The sequence below is a fragment of the Pygoscelis adeliae genome, unplaced genomic scaffold (assembly GCF_000699105.1).
Source record: "Pygoscelis adeliae isolate BGI_AS28 unplaced genomic scaffold, ASM69910v1 Scaffold26, whole genome shotgun sequence".
NCBI classification, from domain to species: Eukaryota; Metazoa; Chordata; class Aves; order Sphenisciformes; family Spheniscidae; genus Pygoscelis; species Pygoscelis adeliae.
Window position 1 is genome coordinate 6,099,696 of NW_008825104.1, and position 24,167 is coordinate 6,123,862.

At 37.2% G+C, this 24,167-nt stretch overlaps 1 protein-coding gene across 2 annotated transcripts in view; it reads right to left on the minus strand.

Moving 5' to 3' along the window:
* Positions 1-1,204: 1,204 nt before the first annotated feature.
* PIK3R1 (phosphoinositide-3-kinase, regulatory subunit 1 (alpha)) overlaps positions 1,205-24,167 on the minus strand; it is a 56,432-nt gene continuing 33,469 nt past the window's right edge. Inside the window, exons 5-16 of one of the 2 annotated variants that reach the window (XM_009327264.1) lie at positions 24,043-24,167; positions 22,959-23,160; positions 22,680-22,759; positions 12,246-12,348; positions 11,464-11,562; positions 11,158-11,338; positions 10,556-10,681; positions 9,370-9,512; positions 8,920-9,096; positions 8,757-8,825; positions 6,199-6,369; positions 1,205-5,747 (exon numbers count right to left, since the gene is read on the minus strand). The exon at positions 24,043-24,167 is cut by the window's right edge and continues 23 nt beyond it. In XM_009327264.1, coding sequence (XP_009325539.1) covers positions 5,558-5,747; positions 6,199-6,369; positions 8,757-8,825; positions 8,920-9,096; positions 9,370-9,512; positions 10,556-10,681; positions 11,158-11,338; positions 11,464-11,562; positions 12,246-12,348; positions 22,680-22,759; positions 22,959-23,160; positions 24,043-24,167 — 1,666 coding nt within the window. In that variant the 3' untranslated portion in view covers positions 1,205-5,557. Of the gene's footprint in view, positions 5,748-6,198; positions 6,370-8,756; positions 8,826-8,919; positions 9,097-9,369; positions 9,513-10,555; positions 10,682-11,157; positions 11,339-11,463; positions 11,563-12,245; positions 12,349-15,942; positions 16,292-22,679; positions 22,760-22,958; positions 23,161-24,042 lie in introns of those variants that run through there. The other variant, XM_009327263.1, reaches the window with a different exon arrangement.

The following is a 24,167-nucleotide window of genomic DNA, read 5'->3' on the forward strand; positions in this document are numbered from 1 at the left end:
TCCCTATGAAAAATGACCATCCAGCCTTAGCAAGCAAGCAGAGAGGGAAAGTAGGGGTGTTTGTCTGCAGATAGCAAAAATAGAGTATTTTAGTTTTTGCAAACTATTTTTCGAGTCTGCCAAGAGTGATTTCTATACAATGTATGATACAGGCAAGACATCTGCTGGTCCATAGATTTCTGCAGTTTATGATCAGCCAGTCATAATTTCTCTCAATAGCTGATGATGGACAATGTGTGACTCATGACCTAGCAAACATTTTTAGATGTTGAGCTCTAAGGCTGCAGAAGAGTTTGTGGTGTTCAGCATTGGTTCAGGGAGCAGGAACGAGACAAACTCAGTGTCAGTTTAATCAGCTCACTAGCTGAGAAAAACTGCATCGGATACATTCATCGGACATCTAGCCCCACTTTCTATTAAGTGGGCAAAAATATGGTAATAGCCTTTAATCTACGTTTCTTATAAGAACATCTAAGGGCCAGTGACAATGTTGTGATTATTAATAATTATTTCAAGCCTGTGCTACCTCAGTACCTCAGTCAGAGGGTATTGACTACTGTGAGCAAAATGTGGGCAGATTTTGGAATAGAAACCTTGGACAAAACGGGAATAGGAATCTCTTTGCTTCCAGAGTGGCTGCCTGACTTCCCCAGAGGACCTCTCCCCTAGCAAGATATGGATGGGCTTGAAGAAGTCAGACACCACATACCAATAATGAGGGGAAGAAACAATGCTCAGGATCAGTCTGCCCAATCCCCCCTCACTTCCTCCCTCTTCTTCATTCTCACATTGGTTTTCACAATTAGATGCAGCCATGGAACTGGTAAATAACTTCTAGCTACAAAGGCTGACAGGCTGGCTTCATGGAAATCAATGACAAAACTCATACCGATTTCAGAACCACCAAAACTTCATCTGCAGTGTAAAAGGCAGATCACAGATCATGAGTACTGTACTGCTTTTGGAAGAGTGTGAGATGAGCAGAACTATCATTTTGACACGAGAGGAGCTACTCAACTACTCCATTCAGTTCAATACATAGGATGGCTGCAAGTCAGCTGAAGTTATTTGCTCCCTAGTTCCCTCTCATAATATGAGCATTTGGGTCTCATTTTCAAAGTAGGCCACATAGAGACAGGAAGAGTTGGCCAAGGATGCTGGTAAATAGACACGTCAGTCCTTACTGAAGCCTCAACAACTCAAATGCAGTTTCAAAACAACCTTTATTCTGCTTGAAGACTTATTACAATTTTTAAAGCAACTTAAAAACAAGACACAGCTCCATCAACTCTATAGCTTAAACAAAACTTCAAGGAGGCTCGTTTCCATTGTTGCCTTGTAAAGGCAATTTACAACCCACTTTACCCTCTACCTCCTCTAAGACCATTTTAAAACAAAGTAATCTTAATGTTTTAAAAGACATTTAACAGAACAGAGCTTTATTTTTAAAAACAAGAATAAAAAAAAAATAGCAGCATCTTGGGCAGCTAATGCAGTCTCATTAGGACAAGTGCAATGTAATGTTACCAACTCCCACAGTCCAGTTTAGTCTCCAACTGCAGTAAATACAACATGATTCTACATAAAACATTACATTTTGGAACCTTGTCCCATGGGAGGCATTGTGCTTTGAGCTGCCCATTTCTAAAGTGACCCTGAAAAAAAATAATATCAGGATTCACTTTCCCAACTTAATACCATGCATAGCAAAAGCACTGTGTGAAAATCGGCAGAAGTTTTCCCCATTAGAAGCATCTGAATGTTTTCCCAAGCATTATTATTTCATTGCCAATTACAAGACAAAGCCATTTCTTCACTACAGAACAGTTGACACCAAATAGAAAATTTGAAGATTTGGTTTTACAGATTGCTTGACAAGATTTCTTAGATAACTGAACCATACAGACAAGCTTTTTTTTTTTTTTAGAAAAAAGAAAATATCCAACAACACAGAAACTCAGTTTTCTAACTGTATTTGGTAACATGCTGCACCCACAAAGGTCTAGTGTGCATGTGTGTGTGTCTTTAAACAAAGTTAATGATATCACTTACTGGATTAAGCAAAATGATCATGTTTGGTGAAAATGCACCTATGGGATCTATTCATACATAAACACAGCAAGTGTGCACGCATATTACACATCCCCAAACCTGCAAATTCAAATTTCAACTTAAGGAAATCAGAAACTCCTAATTTTGCTGGTGGTTTTTGGTTCTCTGTGTTATGTCTCATACCTTTCAAAGGCCTTGTGAAAGTGCTGCTGCAGTGCAGCATAACTCAGGGATTTAAAATAAAACAAAAAATTCCCCAAACCAAAAAAACATAACAAAACAAATCCCACCCTTGAATCACAGTAGATGGAAAAACTACATGTCAATAGAAATACAGAAAAGCACCATGTTTCTTCAGTTATATCCACATGCTTTTTTTCTGTATATATGAGTCTGAGATCAAATCAAAACTGGAGTGAACAATATGGTACATTAAGGACAAACAACTCTGCAGTGAATAGGGCCTTTGGCAGGATATAGCTCTGTGCGTTAAGGAGTGAGGGAAATGCAGAGGCCACACAATAGATAAGTACCAAAGAAAACCCACTCATGCCAATTTGAGGGTGTAAATGATCCTTGCAAATTGCACAGACCCTGTGTAGGCAGAACTTCCCCTTAGGAAGCCCTAAGCACTCATTCTCACAATATAGTGCTTATTTCTCACTGTTGCTTGTGCAAGAAAAGCAAGTGCCAAATTTGCACACACACTATTTTTTTCTCTGCTACAACCACAGATGAGGAGAAGTTGTACAGCATGACCGGAACAAATGATATCCCATACCGGGCTGGGCATGCTAAGGATATGGCCCACTGACATAACAGAGGTTTTCTTAATATGAGGAAAATTAGATCCAAATGCCTTAACTACGATAAAATTTCTTGACAAATGCTATGTGAAACATCAATTCAGATTACATATATTTTGCTTATAGAGAAAAAAAATACAATTTTACTCTTAAAATACTTAACATCCAAAAATTAATATACGTCCAAAGAATATCTTGGATTGCTACAAGCGTTAAATTGTTGTATATCAAACTAATTTGTAACTTCAAGCCCAGTAGTATAACTGGCATGCTAGAGTAATTGTTGGTGCTTGTCATAGTAAAAACCAGTTATTAGTAAACCAAATTTACATGGTCCTACAGGCCTGAAAAGAGTGTGGAATGAGGAAGGGAAGGGATGAAGACTAAACTTCTATTCAGAAAAAATATTCAGATTAATTTTGTAAGTGGTGACTATCCCGAAACATTAAAGTTGGTTGAATCTTGTTTCCTGATATAAATTCTAGTAAGAAAATACATCTATAGGAAAGTGAAAACAACCCACCGAAAAAAAAAGAGCACAAAATCAAAATAAAATCAAAAGCCTTACAGCCTCAGAAATGAAGGAATTATGTAAAAATTAAAAGATAATATAAAAACTACTGGAGACTGGCAAATTTCTTATTGTTTCCCATAGCTTAAATAAGCACTGCATACTTTGAATTAAAACACATGTATCTCTAAAACAGAGCTATTATGAGAGAACTCCATGGGTCTTACTCTTTTGATTGTGTGTGCAACTCCCTTTAATAGTAATGGGTCTTGCGTTTGCATCTTGAGGGAAGAATAAAATCATATGTTCACTTAGTCAAAACTTTTCCAAGATTTCTCTGAACTTCATCACTTTATCAATTTGTAATGTGTGAATTTCCCCAGTGGTCAGGACAATAAATAACCATTGCAAACCACGCACAGTGAATTGTCCCACAATTCCTATTAAGTTTTCTCTAGTGGGATTCATGTATTTGTTTCCTTTAAGGAAACCATAATTCTGAAAGTCTCTGGTGCCTGAAATTATAGAATTGTTCACTTTGATACTGCCTCAGCCTACAAACTTAGGAAAATAAATCCAAAATGTTAAATATGATAGACTAATCATTTTCAAAACAGACATTTTCCAGTCTTAATTAGCTCTATGTTGTATCCAAATGTTCTCAATAAAGGTGGGAGCTTTTTTTTCACAATACTAATACAAAAAACAAACCTAGGCAACAGATTAGAGAAACTTCCTTCATATGAAATGAAAATACCTTTACATGCTGACAAAAATTCTGCCACAGTAGGTCAAGAAGTAATTTATTTACTATGAAGTGGATTCATTCTGAAATCCAAACTATCTACCCCAGTAGCCAAATTTCCCCTGTTTTTTCTGCAGTCACTATCAGAGAAGGATACACAATTTTTCGTCTTCCAAATACAAAGACAATCATGATAGAAGTTCAAAATGCTTCAAGAAGCAAACATAGCGTGGTACCATATTCTAAAGATATCTCTGAAACAATATTGTTGGACTCAGTGATATTTTGTAATGTTCATATATTTTTTATTGAATAAAGCAGCTTTGAAGCTTATCAGGCACTGCCCAACAAAATATTTAGTCAAAAAAAAATTACGAACTTTTTAAACTTCGAGCTAGTAGCTCAATATTCTATACAAAGAAAATTGTAAAATATTTCATAGTTTTAATTCTGAAGCCAACTCTTCCTGGCTTCCTGTACATTTAAAAAAAAAAACAAACAACAAAATGAATAACGAAAAAAAAATCATCAGGAAAAATGTTCTCAGGCAAAAGAAAGAAAAAAGAAGACAAGGAAACAAGAAAGAAAAACAAGCTTAACCTGTAGATATGCTTGAGAGAAGACTACAGCCTAAAGAAAATCCAGTATTGCATAGCACAGTCTAAGAATTCAGCTTTCAGCAAACAGAAAAGGGAAAAGAGAAGCAGTTTGGTATTGATAGTTTCCATCAATGATAGTTAGTCATCCCATACTATGTACATTATTATATACTGTATGCCATTGCAAGTCCTGTTTTCTTCAGTCTTAAATATATTCTTAAAACAGGATTTTTAAACATCTAAACAAAACACTTCCTGGCACTTTGCTATTACAATTACTCTGAACAAGATACTGTAACTGAAGTCCTTTTAAAGTGTCCTTAGAAAAGAAAGTGCCATTCTGCTACATATCATTCACTAGAAACCAAAAAATCCACAATGCTGTGTGTCTGGATCCACTGAGTGCAGCAACACCAAATCCAAGCCAGGTCGTGACCACGAAATTCCAATAACCGAATGACAAAGACCTCTTACACCTTGTGTCTGGAGAATCCAATGTTCTAGCTGGTAAAGCTTCAGAAGTGGTCGTAAACAAGCACCATGGTTAAAGGCCTCTATGTCCCTGCAGGGAGATCAGGTTAGGATTTCTCTCTCGTGTTTTTCTTTTCTTAATTAAAAAAACAAAAGCACTTCAGATTAGAAACATACGTTCACAGCTTAATACTGTGATCTCTCCCACTGCAGTTGTGAAGGAAAGCTCTAGTCCCATCTGAAGACAGATAGCTTTGATACTGCAGCTCAAATTCTTGAGTAAGGCTGAAAGGAGCCTTCTCTCTCCAGAGGCCTTAATGTTGTCAGATCTCTTCTTTAGAAAAAAACCAAATAACCCAGGGTATTAAGATCTTCATCGCCTCTGCTGTGCATATACTGGGTAGGCTAGTGTGACATTGAGAGAGTCATTGTGCTGCACGAGTGATGTGTGTTGATAATGTAGCACCAGTTCTTTGAGTGAGTTGTACAAGTTATATGGCTCTGCAAATCCATACCCAGTAGGTGTTTTGTTTATCACACAGTGCTTTACTTCTCCATCCACCCTAAAGAGGAAAAAAAAGCAACCAGTTTTTAGTTTGTCAGTACAGTAAAGTTAAGCTAGAAAACAAGGTATTGGCAATCAATCTTAAGATGCTAGTCACTACATAGAATTCCTGTCTTCTATGGTGGGATAATGGTAGAAGTCTAGGTTTAACCCAAATTCCCAGATATTGTGTTAGTTTAGGGAGGCAGGAGATAGGCAGGACTTAGCAGCTGCACATAAAGGACTGTATCCATGCTTTGGTTTCCCTTCTTCTGTGTGAGGCTTATCTGTGGGAGTGGCACAGGTTTGAGCTGTGTAGGAACTGGAGCAGCAATAAGGATGGCCTCAGGACTTGTTGGTCTGCTTCTAAGCCCAAAGGTCCAATGGGATCCATGCATATGCAAGGATACCCTGGCTCAAGGTAGGTGCCTCAAATGTTGGTTACATCATTCACAAATTAGGGTACGTACACAACAGAGCAGGCATAGCAGCCTTGTTTGCTGCTCTCTCGAACAAGGAATGTTCCATCTCGCTTTCCCCGCAGCAGATTTTCAGCTTGGCTTCTATTGATATTTCCCACATTCCACGTTCTCTCATCATGATGGGGCAAGTCCTCATCATCTTCTACCATAGAGTATTGGCTGTTGAAATAGGACAAAATGTGTTTGTGAAACACATAGCAGAGCAAAATCCATGAATTAAGTAATCCCCTTTTCATGTTACTTGAAGAAAACCAAAAAAGTCAGTGGTTAGTAGGATGCCTCCCTGGTAAAACCCGGGACGTAAACCATGTAATACTGCACCATTTAAACCACTGAATAAAAATAAAATCTAAGTTCTGGTTCTTGTTTCTTTTAAAAACTCTAATGTAAATCTGAATAAGAATGTAAAAGGATGCTGTGTTATCTTTCAGAATCTGCTGCGAGCAATTCAATACTTCTACCATTGCTCACTGTTTTGGTAAATAGCAAGCCCAACGAAATCAATACCCTCTGACTCAGCTTCATTTCCAAAGATCAGAACACTTGGTCAATGGAAAATCATGCAATATATCAACTACTGCTGCTGCTTAGGAAAGCTATGAGCAGTTGTACAGGTAGACAGATTAATTATTTATAGGGGAGATGGCTTTTTGGAAAGGGTGGAATAGTAGAGTTCTTTCTCTCTCTCCTTATAACCAGATTATAAGAAGAGCATATAATATAGGGTCTTCTTTACCAAAACAGCCACCAACTATAAAGCTGATTCAGAGTTACAGAGAACCCTCCAAGCTAAAGCCCACCATGAAAGAAGATGTCTCTGGTTCAGCTGTGTGGACACCACTTTGGTATTCTGCAGTTCCAGAGCTCCCCACTCCGCCAGCAGCCTGCACTGGTGGGCCCTGCCTCTCCTGCTCAGCTTGCAATCAGTCTGTGTTTGGCTAATGTATTTATTCTCTCTGTAATAGGTTTTTAATCAGTTTTCCTTGGTCTAAGAAACATGACTTCCCACTTGTTCATCCACAGTTCTGTCTTTCTGAAGATTCTCAAAGCAGTCTACAGAAATCAGCAAGTTCACACAGAATTCAATTTTTCAGAAAGACGAAGGGTTCTTTTGTTTCAGTTGACACTCTCTCTAGGTCCCTTATTCCATCGTACTCCTTTGTCCTGCATGATGTTCAAATGCATTCAGCAGTGGATCTATTTTCAACCAGCACCCAGAGAAAGTGATTCCTGGTTTTCCTGCTGCTCATTACATTGTTTTTTTCTGCATTACAACTTTTTTTCTAAAGTAATATTCTAAAAGTTTACTTTTTCAGCAGAAACCTGAGCACTTACCAGACTCACTGGCAAGGAGAGTCACAGAGTGAGAGAAAAGGAAGATTTTCTTTATACAGTTTCACTTACTATTTTGATGCTAGAAGTTATGGCTTCTAGCCATAGAAGTATGGCCTGGCATTGTTCTTTGTCTACTGTTTAAGTGATGGGAGTACTACTGGAAACAGGTGCCTACATATTCTCCATCATACCATCTTTAAGCTGTGCTAAGACTGAATGAACAACATGGCTTTAAAACATGTATGCCATTTTTATCCTCTGCTTCTACTAGTGCAGCCACAGCAGAGATGCACAATTTCCAGGATAACAGTAGGAGACTCAATAAACCAAGCCAAATTAAAATAGATGTGGACAAGGCTAGAATGTAAATCCACAAAGCAGTCATTGTCAGTCTGCTGCTTTTGCCTTATGTTTAGCCAGGCAGTGTAAAAGACGTGCAGGAAACTACATAGGCGAAAAATGTTGATACGAATATTACTCAGACAACTTTTTTTTTCTATTTGTTCATTCTTCACTGTTACTACACTATTGATATTATTTTGTGGCTTGCTTTTGTTTACATTTGGTCTACATACACACCACCCAGGTGCTTTTTTTGCTTTTTTCCCAGGAATGAAGTGAAATGTATTCCTTAGCCAAGCCCCTGTCAGAACCTATAGTAAACCGAATTGCTGAAATGACAGAACACTATCCTGCCATTTCCCAGACAAATTAACCAGACCACAAAACCAGAGAAGGACCACTCTTCAGCATAGACAAGTTTATCATCTCCAATAGCAATGTGATATACTGATGTGGGGACCACTATACTAGATAGCACCATAGTACCAACACTTGAAATTTGGAAAAAGCCTGCCCATGCCCAAGAGACCTTCTGAACAATTTATCCATCCATATGGCATCTCTGTAAGATACTAACACCTTACGATCTTTATTTTGCTGGTAAGAATAAAGACACAGGCTAAATTCCAGTGCTTTGATATAGTAACTTGATTATATGCGCTTCCCTGAATAATGGAGAGTAGGAGGTGAGACAGAGTCCTTTCTAATACTTGCATGATGTAGGCTGCCATGTGTTAACAGTGTGCATTGTTACTGGAGACCTAGGCTTGAGATTTCCTCTGTGTGGTCCAGGAATTAAATATGCTTTATCTCACTTTTGCATAAGATGATTTGAAATACCAGAAATATTTAAATCTTTTAATACTCACTCTTCTGTATTTTCATTTCCAAGCCATTCATTTAGCTTCTTTTGCCGAACACCTTTTTGAGTCAGCCACCTGGACAATAATTGCAAATAAAATTAATTGTTAGTCACAGAAGTTGGACACCAATTAAAAAAAACTTAAAAAATTAATTCATAATGATACTCACATCAAGTACTGATCTCTTGTCTTCCTCAGCTGTATGAGGTCTGGCTTAATGCTGTTCATACGCTTGTCTATCTCTCTATATTCAGCTGCTTGCTTCTTTAAATCCTCTTCTAATCTACGCCTGCTGTCCACAATTTCACTTATTCGAGACTTCAGTTTTTCATAGTTGTGCATAATTCTAAATGGAATAACGTGGTAGGTTACACTCTGATGATGTCTTATTCATAACTTTATAATCTGCTATTTAGCGGTGTAGACACTAAAGAGAACAGGTTATTTCTCTAGATGTAGCTATACATTTTGCAAGTTCACATCTACCTCATTTGAGGCTTGCTTTGCTTGCAACTGAACAATTTTAAACTCGCCGTCTTGCTTTAGTTTTAGGCAGATCTATACTTATTGTTTTTTTCTTCAAAATCATACAATTTGAAATGCAAATACAAATACTGACCTTTGTATTTCTTTTTCATTTCCCTCCCGTTTAAATTTTTCAATGTATTCCTTACTGTATCTTTCTTGGGTCTGACACTGCTCTTCAAATATTTTTATTGTTTCATTAAACGCTTCAATAGCTGTTCTTTTCATTTGAATTTCCTGAAAATAAAATAATTGTTATTACAGTTGTTATCAGACAGAGGGGATGATTTATTGGCTTGTATCACAGAAACACTTCAGTACATCGTAACAGAAGACTTCAGTATCTCTTTACCAGAACACATTCTGTCTGCAGAGCCTTGTAACACAGAGAGAACAGGCCTGTGCAAAAGGCTACCATGATGATGCTTTCCATGATGAGGTTTTCAAAGAAAGAAAATCTGTTAGACAGAGAGCTAGCTATGATCTTTGTTTTGTATAAATACGTTTTATTTGTGATAATTAGAGCCTTATGGCAATGCACTTTGCCCTTCGTACCAACTAATGACCTTAGAGGCACATCTGGCTTTCTGAAATAAAAGTGTAAGATATTGGCCTACACAGGACTCAAGAGGTTGTCTAGTCCATCCTCCTGTCCCTACACAGCTAGTCAATAGCTAAGTCTTTTAAGTCATTAATTCAAGTTGCCTGCACTTCTCCACCCTTCTTCAATTATTTTAAGGTGTATTTCCTGCACATTTTAAGCACCAGTCTTCTGGGTCTGTAAAACAGCACTAATTCACCAGCACTTCAAGACTTGGCTAATAATTGATTAAGTTGAAAGAAGGATAGAGGCAGCTTTTCATTCCTGCACTGTATCCACACACGTCACCTCTCTACCCTGCACAGATGAAACCAGACCCTTCAAAAACTAGTAATAAAATACAATGCTTCCCTGCAAATGTGTCTTGAAAACCGTAACTCAGCTTGATGAGGTCAGTATGCCGAAGTGTTGGTAAATCAAGATAGTTCTGTGCTTGCTTTGGATGCAGATGTCAGACTTGGGCACAGGGTGGGTTAGGTTACAGGTGGTGACTGTTCAATCATGAGTAAGCGATTCTACTATACTGAGTAAGCACATCAGATATGTTTCCTCTTTTGGGCAATGGTAGTGGTGGCGGAAGGGAGGGGGAGGAGTATGGACGAAGATGGCAGTATGAATTTACAATAATATTCTTCTAAATCTACAGAAATCTTCCACTCTCCCTTCAAATCTAGCTCACCTGAGATGTTCTTGTGTAGTCTTCATAGAGTCTGTCATATTCTCGGCTTTTTTCTTGGAACTGCGTATTATATTCATGTAATTTCTTTCCCACTGCTTCAATGCTATCCTCTTTTACAACTTGATCCTGGAATGACAAGCAGAAGGAAAGATACTCTGTAAAGAAACAATTATATTGCACAGATTTTCAGGATAAAACTGCTTAAAAATGCCTAGATAGTTACATGGTAAATGTGACTCCTCTTTCATCAATATGGAGATATAATATACTAGATGCATAATATGCAAATGAGAAATTAATGACAAAAAGCAATTTTGCATTGCAAGTGTTCAGCTTTATACTGAAAATTATATATTTCATCATTAATGAGTGGGATATTTATTAATGGAAGTTTATTTCTTAATAACCTATCTGCAGTATTTAAAGTTTTAATTATTTATATGCAAACTGTGGAGTTGGTTTTAAACAGGAATATCCATTTTTATACCCACTTTATTTTTTCAAATATTAACAGAGCTGAAGTTCTTAATGATAAATGACTCCCCACTCTGCAGTAATTTCTCTGTATTTAAGTGAAACACAAAGAAAATAGACCGAATTACCTGCTGGTACTTAGATACTGGATACAGTAATTTTACATCCAGTTTAGGATTATACTGGGCTAGAGATTCATTCCGGTAGTGGTTTATCAGCTCGACCACAGAGTTGAAAGTTAATGGGTCAGAAAAGCCATATTTTCCATCTCGATGAAATATTTTGATTAATTTGTTATTTCCTCCTTTCCTGCAAATAAAGTTTGTTGAAAAGTTAGGCATACTTCAAGTACTATTTCCTAAAGAACACTGTATTTTAAATGCAGTATTGCATTTTACTGTCAAGTATTACAGACCTAGTGTAACTAATCTTACCTTAGTGTAAGTGTGTAGTCCCCATGCATCTTGGTTGAAGCATCTCGTACCAAAAAGGTACCATCAGCAGTGTCTCGAAGCTTCTCATTTACTTCTTCTCTAAAATGAAAGCAAAAGTAACCCATTATTCCAGCTACTTCTCACTCATTTATCCTCTCACTGTGCTCTAAATTCTTCTGTTTTAAAATAAGTGGTTTTTACAAGCCTTCTTGGTCTCCGTATTAATAAATACAGTTATTTAATATCTTATTTAACATTGCTGGAGAACAACTGTGATATAAAAATGGTATATCCTATGTCCTCTCACTGCTGGACAAAATTATATTAATGCAAAGGTCCTTCTGCTTGTTCATACAAGCCTGCACAATCGGAGCAGCCAGTGCTGGTCTAATGTACCTATATATAGTACAAGTTAAAAATGTTGCTAATATATGGCACTTGTTAGTCTGGCTTGTTAACTATTGTGCCTACAGCTGAGGTTCTGGGTGAAAGACAAGAAGAAAATACTTATTTCTTCGTGTTGTCCTTTCATGCTAGTGTTTCACAGAGCTGTACTAAAATAACAGAACAATCATTTCACATACTACATTCTAACTGACTGCCAGTAACTTTTTAGTCATGTTTGGAATAAAACCAACCGTCAATGTTTCTGTTGGAAAATATCCTAAAAATGGCTCTTAGACGTATAATTTTTCTATACTTAAGCATAATACATACACACAGAACAGCATAGCAAGAACATAAAGCCAAACATAAGAAATACATGTATTGAGCTGATTTACCTTGAGATATCTCCCCAGTACCATTCAGCATCTTGTAATGACATGTTGTTATTCATGCCGTTGTTAGTTACAGTATTAGGTTTTGGTGGCTTAGGAGGCAGTGCTGCAGATGACAGGGGAAAAAAAAAGTTGATTATAACCTGACCATGTATTCCTTGAAATTACACATTATTACATGAATGAGAAAAAAAAAAAAGAATAGTTACAAAATAGAGTTTTCCATCACTAACGGTCTTCAAAAGACATTAGAGGAATCAAGATATTTTACTGAAAACAATATAATTCAACAACAAAGATGTACTGTTTCAAAAAAGTGTTACTCTTGCAATAATATATTTTAAGCAAAATAAAACACCATACTCATCTCCACCCCCTGTGAAGAAAGCATTTGAGAACAAAAAAGTCTGAAGTTTGCATTTACCTTCTTCCACTATCTTCAGGTGAATATAAATAATAAAAAAAGTAAATTTTTTTTTTCCTCCTATGTAATGATCTTAGAGGAATGTTGCTGCTTCCTCACCTAGAAGCCAAGTAATAAAACATGCAAACCCATAGCAATACTGTATATTTTAAGAAGAAGAATTGGGTTTTTGTGATCCTCAGCATTCTGTGCGATGATTTGCCAAAAAAACCCCACTTTAAGAAACCCATCTGTGACCCAAATATCCCTTGTGTTAATCTTAGTATTCTACAGAATAAATTGTGTTCCAAATGCCAGGGCTGATTAAAAACCACATCCCCCTCTTCTCAATGTCAAAGCTGCATATGTATACCAGTGGGTGCCAGAGAAGATACTGCAGCACTCCTGACTTAGTAGCAAGGGGGACTACATTGGAATCAGGATTAAAGATCAACCCAGCTCTTTTAGTTCTCCAGTAAGTACATCATTTCTTACGAATGTCCCTGCCCTATATATTATGACCGGCTACAAAAGACGATGTTTTTAAAGTTGCAGTGAATATCAAGATAGCATAATATTTTTATATGATATGAAAAAATGATGCAATATGAGGTATTCAATTAATACTGCTAGATTTTAAAATCTAAAATCCAAAACAATGATTCATAATCACTGTTTCAGGAGATAAAAGTGTTATTACAGCATCTCCTTTTAGTCACAGTGTGGAACAGAGATAGCAAAAATAATTGTAAAAGAAATAGAAAATTTTTATGATATAATAGCAGAACTAGAACTACATCTGGCAGAATATAATAAAAACAGAAACAGGTCAATTCAGTAAAAATTCAATTAAGTAAGCAGACAGGTATTTCTACAGATTATGATTCTAATTACTATAACCATGCACTAAACTACAATTTAATTCTAATTTATGAAAAAAAGGAAAACGAAAAACTATTTGTATCAATGACAAAGTAAAGAAATCCTACATATCCACTAAGAATTTTTCAGCAGCTATTGTAAAGACCAAAATTAATTAAGTCTTCCATAATAAGACTGCAGTTTTACCTGGTGGATCCATTTCTATGTAAAACATCAAGTCTGTGCCACAATTTATATCTGTCTTAGGATATTCTATATCCAGTTCTTCCATATTCCAAACAGTATTGTACATTTGTATGAGTTTCACTGAGTAAGCTCAGATACAAGAAAAGAGTCAGGCTCCCTTTGTAATGGTGTCTTGGAATTCATTTTAAAACCTATAAGGGGCTGCACTGTAACCTATTACATCATAATCCTCAGCCAATCATGTCAAAATAATGTCACCAGACCACTCCTGTTTCATCATTTTGTTCTACATTAATCTTAAAACAATTTCAGTTTCGGAAAGAATCCACATTTAGCAGAACTGCAATATAAACCTGCTATTGCAAACAAAAGGAGCGAGTGGGCTCTCCTCACCCGCCTTCCTGGCTCCTTTTCCTGACTTTGCAGCATGGTACAGTCCAATCCTGGCAGGATGACAAAAGGCTGATATGCTGCAGCACGTAGCTCTTACACACACGCGCACACAAAACACACACACACACAGACACTCACACACAGGGCAGCTCGCTTTAGAAGGAGGTCGGTCACATCTCAGTTGCATTCTCCTGCTTGGATGCCTGAAGTTTACCATTCAAAAAGCTTTAAAAGGCTTCTGGACCTACTGTACATATTAAAGATGCAGAAGGGAAAAGAGCATGACTCTGTGTGTGTGTGTATCCATTACACATCCATTTTACACATACATACACACACACATACTATATGTGGATATATATATGCGTGGATATATATATATCTCCACATAATGAAATATGGATTATGTTTTTAAACTGTGCAGATTTATATTATTTTAATGGACACACAGGTCTGATATACTTGATATTATTATATAAAATGTGCTTACTGCAGACATGTCTTCCCCCCCTTATCATTTTGTAATAAAATACAATTCCAATCAATTTAGATTAACTCATTTTGAAATCCAAACCCCAAATATTGTAATCTTATATTCAGTAGACTTGCCTAAACCGTGGAAGAAAGTCAAAACTGAGCAAGATCTTGAAATGTGATTTTGCTGAATATAAAAAGCCAGTCTGTCAGGATACAAGATTTAGTCTGCCTTTTCACACTGTTTCTCTACCCTGTTCTCATTGAGATATTTATCAAGTTAATTGTTTTTAAAAGCAAGAGTCCCTTGTCAGTGTCTCCCTCCTCACTTGACTTTATGTCATTAGTATCCTCCTACCATTTAGAAATACTCCTTCTTAACTCCCCCCCATCGCTGACTGTAACTCTCTCAGACCTCTTGGAAGAAACATACACAGAACAGACTATTAATTCCAGAGCAGAACGCTACGTAAAGCAATGTGAATACTTTATGCTCACTATAATCTATGGGGGCAGAAAACCAGATACCAAAAATAACCACAACAAAGAGTAGCTGTAGCAACTATCTGTGCCTACATCATAAGAAATCCTGGTGTGGGTGAAATGTGCTCTATCTCACAAATACTCATTAAAAAAATTAACACAATTTATATCCTTCCCAAATATTTCACACATATCCATCCCCTCTCTATGCCCCTCAGCAGCTTACCCCTTTTAGACAAGCATTAACAGAGAAGAACACGTCTGGAGTACCAACAGCTACAAAAAAATGCATGCTAGTTTGCTTTATACGTTAATAAGCTTAAATTCATTCTGAAGCAGACTCTCCCCTCCCTGTTTAGGTAGACGTGCTCTAAAGATTCCTTCCATTTCCAAAATGAAATAGGATACTTAAAATCATCCCAGACACAAGTCCAAACACTGAACTTGGAGGTTTTAGCCCACCTGCTACCCAAACAGTTGAGTTGCCAAAGTAATTATTTAAATTAGGTTATAAAGATTTCCTACAAAGACTACATTGCTGCTCTTAGGTCTCATGTGGGACCAGTAAGATTTTTTACTTCATTGAATAAAGACTTTCAGGAAAAATTACTTCTCCAGGGTTTCACTGGTGGCTGAATTCTGGACTGCCCACACTTGTATAATCAGGTTAGTGCTCAGACTAGCCTAGCTTGCAGGCAAGAAAAGACAGGAGGCAGATAGGCGATTCCCCATTCCTTGTATAACCTGGAGAGGTACTGAGGTACTTGACTTTCATTCATGTATCTTAAGACCATGAAAGCTCTACCTTGTAACCAGTTATAGTAAAATAATCCTACGAGGTGATGAAGAAAACACACACAGAAATTCAAAATCACTTACTTTGTAAATTATGCATCGCAAATGCTCGCCCTTGTAATACAGCCTGAAAATACAATCCAATAACCTGAAAAATTAATTGGTTTCCTCTTATAAAAATCTTGCTTAAAAAAAACCCCAAAACCTCCTTTTACTAGGAAGCTCCTCTGAAACAATGAAGAAAAAAAAAATTCTGAAAAAGAGATTGCTCTGCTTTCCAACCAATGTTCCATAAAAATCCCTAAAAAAGCTGTAACATGCAGTGAGAAAATCCAAGCCGCCTCTCTCTTCTTAACTGCTTAAAGCTCTGTGCTGTGCAGAAGGTATCCACTTACTCTGGTTCATTATTAAAAAGTGAACCTGACTTTAGTACTGTAAAAAAAAAAAAACACCACCACCCTCAGTAGCTTGCACGTCTCTCTCAGATAAAGATCTCAGTTTCATGATTAACTTGGGCAGGTTCAAATATTTGCTGAGCCAGGGATTTCAGGTGGGGGAGGGGGAGCCAGATTCAAAGTAAAAGTTGTCATCAGCTAACAAGTGGCCAATGCAGGGGTAACTTTCTCATTTTAGCTAAGTAAATGAGAAGACCATTGTAAGAGGCCTTAAAATAGTTTCTGTCACTGGCTGCTGAGAGCAGTATTAAAGTTAAGAAAACACCATGAACAGCCAAATACAGGAAGTGGCTAACTTACTGCAGAAAAAAACCAGAATAAAAATCTTCCTTGAAAAAAGCTGCAACTCTCAGAGCAGCCCTGTGCAAGCAAAATAGCGTGCTTGTAAGCACAGCATCACCTCCTACACAAGCTGGATCACAACTACAGGTGCTGCTTGAAGACCCTTAGCATGATGTGAGGCATTTTATCCATTTCCTATAAACTGAAAATAGTAGAAAAAACACCCATCCGTACCCATGGTGTTTTCCAGTATGTCAGGATTGTTCATTTCTTGGGCAGGCAGGCGGGGAAAGGGACTGTATAGAGAGAGGGAGCACTTTAGGTCAAATATATTTTCCTTGCCTCAGTGTTTGGTGGAGACCAGACTTGTTAAAGAAACAGAGCAGCAACTGAAGAGCCTGCTCCCCTTTGCCTACAGAGGTTAACTTCTTTGCCAGCTATACTTTTACAAGGAAATAAATTCAAAGTGAAAGGAGAAGCAGACCACAAGATTTAATTCAGAGAAAGAAGAGAAGGAGGTTAATATTTTCCTCCCACTTGTTGGAAACAGTGAGAACTTCTAGTAGCTGTGTTCCTTGAGATCAGCTTGTGTTCCTTATGGCAGTCAAACGGCATTGAAAAGTTTTCACCTCCTGAACACTCCACCTACCAAAATCCTCCTATGCTACAACATACCAAACCCACTTGTACCTCATAATGAAATCCCAAATATCTGCAGTACATTTTCAGTGTTTTACAGTTGATTGATTAGCTTCACCTATAACAATCCCTTGCTTTTCTACTTTTAGCCTTTGCCTACTTGAACAATTGTCAGTTTTATATATAATTTAAAGCAGCACAGTCATAAAGGTACAGCCTACTTCAAATGGAGATGGTAACCTGTGTTTCTGAATTAATCCAACTTCTTACAATAACTGATACACCTCCTATTTACTGTTAAAATTACAGAAGAGGTTGATAACACTTCTTGGTTTATAGGGCTACAATACAGAAGCATGTTCTCAAAGGAGAAAAGACACCCAAACCTCGTTCGCTGAATTATCATTTTAAAAAGCACGGGTACCCACACAGAGATAAAAGATAAGCCTTTGTTCCTAGGTCCAATTTTTTTTTCCCCCCGGATTCCAGTGCCTTGTGCAAAAATGAGTTTCTAATCATCCTGCAGAAGGGAATCAAGTGTCTTGTCAAAAAAAAGATACTGGCATGCACACACCTGCATTTTCACACAATTGCCCTATCTTAACTTTTTAAATTTAAATTTCAAAACCTTGAGTGGTGCCCATTGAATCTACAGATTTGTATTTGCAGAAAGTCAGCAGCCTACTATTTTTTGCAGTCATGCTCACAATGTTCTTCTATCTATAAAGCATTTTTTTTTCTAAAAAATGATGTATGAAACAGGAAGAGAACTGATCAGGTTTGACAGCCTTGCATGCGTGTGTTACACATACTTACATACAAATACACACACACGTCTATCAATCTGTAAAAAATTCTAACAGCATCGTACATGTTGTTTCAGTTTTACCAAATACTTTCAATTAGGTATCAAGAAACATAAAGCATAGACTACTGTCAAAACCTAAACCAAGAATACAGCATTCCTAGGCATGGTGATTAACAAAGCATTTTTCTCTCCGTTAAATCGTGTATAAAGCCTGATTTTTATTAGCTTAGAAGGGGAGCCCTCTGCTGGGTGAGGCATGGACACACAATATCCCTTCCGTGCGACATCAGCTCTCCCTGGGACATACTGCCTTCTGCACACTCCAAACCACGCTCAGCGCTGCCAACAGTCCAGCCAAGCCTGTGACACGATGCAGAAAAGTCCTGACAAGGGACAGCATTCCTACATATTTGTTTGTATCCCCAAGACACTACCGACAGGACTGTGGGCTGAGCCTGACCACCGCAGCAGTCTAGGGGAGCTTTGTGTCCAATTCCAAGAGGAATGCTACAACACTTGCTAATATTTTGTGCAGCAAAAAAGCGAAGTGTCTGCACCTTGGGGATACTGCCAGGACTCTCACCCCATCACCAGCAAGTGAGAAGTTAAGTGTAAGGCAGTCTCATTACCTCACTCATTCTTAGCTATGACCCTGTAAGTAGTAAAACCTACTTCTTCATGCTTCAAACTGCAGTATTTCACAGCTTGAGCCATTATTTACAATGTTATTTACAAGCCTGGGAAACTTGAGTAAACTGGTATAGATGAAGCAGCTCAGCTTGAGTTAGTGCACAGGCCATTAGAGGCTTCAATTCATCCATACAGGATGGCAGCTCCTTCCCGCCACTGCAGTAGCTCTTCCTCCGCTCTTCACCAGCCTGTCTCCCCGCAATGCCACCAGCTCCCCACATCCCCTCGCTCTCCTGCCATGTCCCCCTTCCTCTTTGCCTTCTTGCGATGACCTTAATCTCACACACCCAAAGCCACTCCATACTCCTTAACACCCCCTGACCCCGAGAGGACCCCCATCTCCCTGAGTTCCCCCCAAAAATCCCCTCCCAACTCTCCCCATTGCCCCACCTTCTTTTGTACGACCTGCCTTCCCAGCTACGAGCTCCAAACTGACTGCGTTGCCCTGAGCACCTGCCATGCCCCATGGATGGCTCTGGGACCTGCATCCAGGGTAGACCTCCTCCAGATGGGAAAGCCAGGAGCCTTTATGATCCTTGAAAATGAACTGAAAAAAAAATCCAGTCTTCTATACCTACAAATATAGCCTATTTTTCAATATTTACCTCTAAAAGCACATGTGCCTTCACACCTCTATATGATGTGTGAGATTCTGTGAGACATAAGCAGCACTGTTAGCTATAATCTGTTACAGTTAAGATATTTTCTTCAAATACTACTGTTTTGAATAGCATATTTAGAGACATGCACTTTGTTTCTGACTGTAAAATCAGCATTATTCTTTAAATTAATGTCTTTGTGGCTGTTCATCAAGTTGGGGTGTTAAAACAGGATGCTAAATCACCTAGCTTGCTCCCTAACACCATCTTCTGTCTCTCCTACTGATAAACTCAAAGAAGGAGACAGGATCAGAAAATGGATCTGGTTGCCAATTATTCAAAACACCAACCACTTCTCCAATCTTACTTCTGCAACATTACTTTGTCTCCACCTACTACACACATAGGCACAACAGGTATTTTAACTTCAGTACTTTAACTTTTGTGGAGGGCTAAATCATGAACTAAAATGTATAGTTTGCTGTTGAACACTGTGACAGAGGAAAAAAAAATCAGTCCAAAGTTGTTCTGTGATAAAAAAATCAGGTAATGGCCTAGGAGTAACTCCTGTTTTTGCGTTACGGTGTGCAAAGCATCACTCTAGCTAGAAGATGTCCAATTAAAGATGTCCAATTTAAGCTACTAATTTTAAGATAGATTAAGACATAAGGTCCAATTGCATACTTTCTATTGCTTTAAGGCAAGAAGGATAATTAGCGGGTGATGCGATAAGAAAAAACCCCACAGTTGTGCAAAGATCTCCTCCCTATTCAGATCAGTTATCTCCCAACACTACATTTAATGTATCTATGTACTGTGTAAGATACCACTAAAACTTCATGCACAGCTCATTTTAGACAGAATGTTTTCATCCAGGCTTGAGAATAACAGAAAGGAAGGAAGCTTGAGAATAACAGGGAGGAAGCTATCACTCCAGCCTGTGAAAAGGAGAAGAAAACTGGCAGCATTGGCTTCCCTGTTATGGCTTAGCTGTCATTACATTATTTTCAACAAGTAAGATTCTTTCTGCTTAAGATGTCTTAACTTCTGCACTTTAAAAATTCTATTATAGATTGTCATTCTCAGAACACTTATATGACAAATAAGTTATCTTTTCTGGGAATCTTCCTTTTATTACAATGTCTCTAAACAATTTTTATGGAAACTCAAGCCACTACAAGCAATAATCTTGAAGATGATAATTCTGAAAAATACATCTTAGAGTCTTCTATGAGAACTACAAAAACAGAGCACTTCAGATGATCAGGTTACTGAATGATTTTGGTGTGGAAAACAGACTCGTGTCCTAATCCTGTAAACTTACATAACATTCTGTTAAGACTCAACTTTTGAAAAGTATTTGAGTGCTTTACAGGCCTAAGAGCAGAGGCTAGCTAACCATAGACTACAAAGCTTGAAAATTTGTATCTGAGGGTTTTTTCAGCGTATTAATAGATGTGCAAATGTTCTAATAAAAAACATTCCACTGCCCAGAATGGACTTTGAAATGCACAGGGAAGGAGTTCTATTTTTGTAACAGATCATATGAAAAATCCCAGGAGGACCCTCAAAATGGATTATTGCATTACAAAATATTAATTAACGCAGAAGCAATATTAACAACAAGCAGATGTTAGATTATAATTATTAATGTGGTGTCAAACCCTATAAATCTGATGAATAGAGCCACATTTCTTCAAGCGCCCTAATGGTACTCTCAAGATGACTAGAATCCTTGTCCTCATTAGTAGTTCTAACATCAACACATTTCACTTTTATACTTTCCTCATATGAAGCAACTCATATGCAACCAAGTGATCTCTAAAGTGCAACTTAAGAAACTCTCACTTTGAAACTTAAGAAAGTCTCACTGTTGACCCTACCTTTGTAACCTCCCAATCAGTGCCTCTAGCCATATAAACTTACATACTCTAAAGCATTTGCAAACATACAATTTAAAAAAATGCTATTAGCAAACTCTTTAGAATATTAGAGGATTCAATAATGTATTTTGCTTTTTAAGGCTTATAACGGTGGCAAAGAAAATAAATCTTTTAACAATTAGCAGTTATTTGCTGATTCTTAGTAAAATAGGACAAATAGTCATTAAAAGTTTGGACTCTGCTGGTTGTTATGAAGCATTAGGAAGAAAAATACACAGTGGTTCTGGAAATGCCTAACTATTTTGACAAAATTGAACAAAACCAAATAGGTATAAACTAGCTGAAAATAGATGTATACTAAAAGTTAGGGAAAGGTTCCTAACTAATAGAGCTGGCAAGGTTGGAAAAGCCTTCCAATCAAAGCAGTAGGAACAAAAATCTTTTGTTTTAAGCATTTTGTTTTAGGCATTTTAAATTAATCTTCATTAGTTGATGAAGGGGATTATACAATGCGCCTACCTGAAATATGAGAAATAAGACATTTTTCTGCTGCTGTGTTCTAGCTCTTCAAATCTTAAGCAGCCCTACAAATCCTACTGCCATGAACTTTACTTCGTACTTTGAATAAAGAGGTGGGAGAGCTACAGCCTGCCCAATGTTCTGTTCACCATAGTCCTATTCTTTGTTCGGCTATTCTCTGTTAATAAGCTGTAAAAGGAATTACTTAAATAAAAGATGTTATTTAAGCTAACATCTAAAGTCCCCCTGCATTAATAATTTCCTTTGCACACAGTTAGCAACTCTGCCTTGCTCCGATCAAATATGTGATTTAAAAACAGGGATTTTTGCATAAATTAGAGGTGGGGTTTACTGTTTGTTGACTAAATTAGATGCTAACTCACAGAATCAATACAAGTATAATCTAACTTTCCTGAATGGGGTTTTAATATTTTCTGTGTTGTTTATTGATATTGATAAATAATTCTTTTGAGTCTCTGGATTAAAAAAATACATATATGTAAATAAAGGGGGAAACCTTACTTTCTTCTGATGATCTCTATGGGGTATTGTAGTTCTAAGAAAATGTGCCTGGGAGTAGAGTTAGAGTTAAATAAAATCTCCAGAATTTACCCCCCCCACGTATGATATGCATTCTATAGGTTTACAGGTCTTAAAAATTCACAAATTCCTATTCACTGTTTACTGAAAAAGAAATGAAAGTCCTAAGGCTGTACAAACTATGGGTACTAAAATTATTTTAATGAAAAAGACAATTTCTTATAAAACAAATGTTGCACACCACTACAGAATATATAAACAACTTCTACTTAGTTCTGTAATTATGCACTTTTGCAATAAGTTTGATTAAAAAAGAAAAACAACGAGCATTTACTGTCCTTAAATTGAATTTTAATATTTAAGAAAACAATGGTATATAACTTTTTAAATTAAAAATATTTTTTACCTGGTACAGGCTGTCTCTCATTCCATTCGCTTGTGATTAAAACCTCTAGGATTTTTATGTGGTGTTCAGTATTATCAGAGCTGCAAGAGATGGATTAGACAGTAAGAACTAGCAAAAATGCAAAAGTTTACATCAGAATTATTCAAAAAACATTGGAAAAATTTACAACAATGCCCTCCACATTAGAAGTAAGGTCAGAAAATTAATTCATTAGACTTACTTTTGTATATAACTAACCCATATTTACTGTACAAGACATAATAAAGATGACCCACGTACCTTGCTATCTGGAATTTGAAAAGCAGAGGGCTGAAAACTTCAGCCAGAGACCTTGCATTCACGAGATTTTTGCTGGAGGCTTGACAAACTCTGAGGAGATGTTTGAGCAAATACTGGAGTGTGAGCCAGTACTGGGGAGGTATATTTGGAGATCTGATGAGTTTCTTCAGCAACTGAGCATATTCCTCTGAGCTCTGCACTTCTGCAAGCAAACAGATAAAAGGCTCTTGGTATCAGCACAGGAGCATTCAACAAGTAAAATGAAACTATACGACTCCTTTCGAAGCATCGATTTTACAGAAAAAAAAAATAATTCTGTCCTTCATTAGTGCCCTAAGATGACTTTCTTCTTTTGAAAACAGTGAAATGCTCAGGGAAGAATAAAGAACAAGTATTTAAAAGTCAAATGGAAACAGATATGCATTTTGGTAAAAACCACAATGTGTTCAGAGTGTACTGGTAGAAGTCTGTCTTGTGTTTAGCGTCACACATGATTGGGTAATTCTGAGATGCACTAGATAAGTCTCACAGGTGGTGTTCTAACTTTGAAGGTTACCAGTAACAATATCCTGTCCTGAGATATATAGCAGAATACTTGGCCCACGTGCTGAAAGCTGTAAGCTGTACTTATTTGAAATGACCACTGTAGATGATGAATCTTACATGCATGTATTTCTCACTTCATAATCTGCAACTTCCAACATACTGCAGAACACCATAACCTCTAACACGTTTACTTTGTCAGCACTGATAAAAAGTTAAAAATTAGCTTTCTGCATACAGATAAATCCTTGATTTCCCCCCCCAGTTTTTCTATAGTCATGCTACTTACTAAAATGAAGAGAACTGTGTTATCCCTTATATTCTCCATTATGTTTACCTAAATAGGTAAGTAAATAATGCATGTCTAGATCTGAATTGAAACAGCTTTCAACAAAGGTTGTGAAGGTATATATGTTTTCTGAGATGCTGCCAGCTTGTGCAGAATCTTCCCTGTTCTGTGGGTGACAGCTGGACCACTGGACATTTGGAATCCTAATAAAAGCTTTTTTGTTTGACATTTGAAATAATGTGATAATCATACCTTGAGCTACAGAAATCATGTCACTGTAAACAGCTGCTGGAATGATGGGATTTGGCAGGTCCAAGAGATACCTCTTGAGAGCCTCTGATAAAGTGTGCACATCAAATGTCTCTAAATCCAATGAA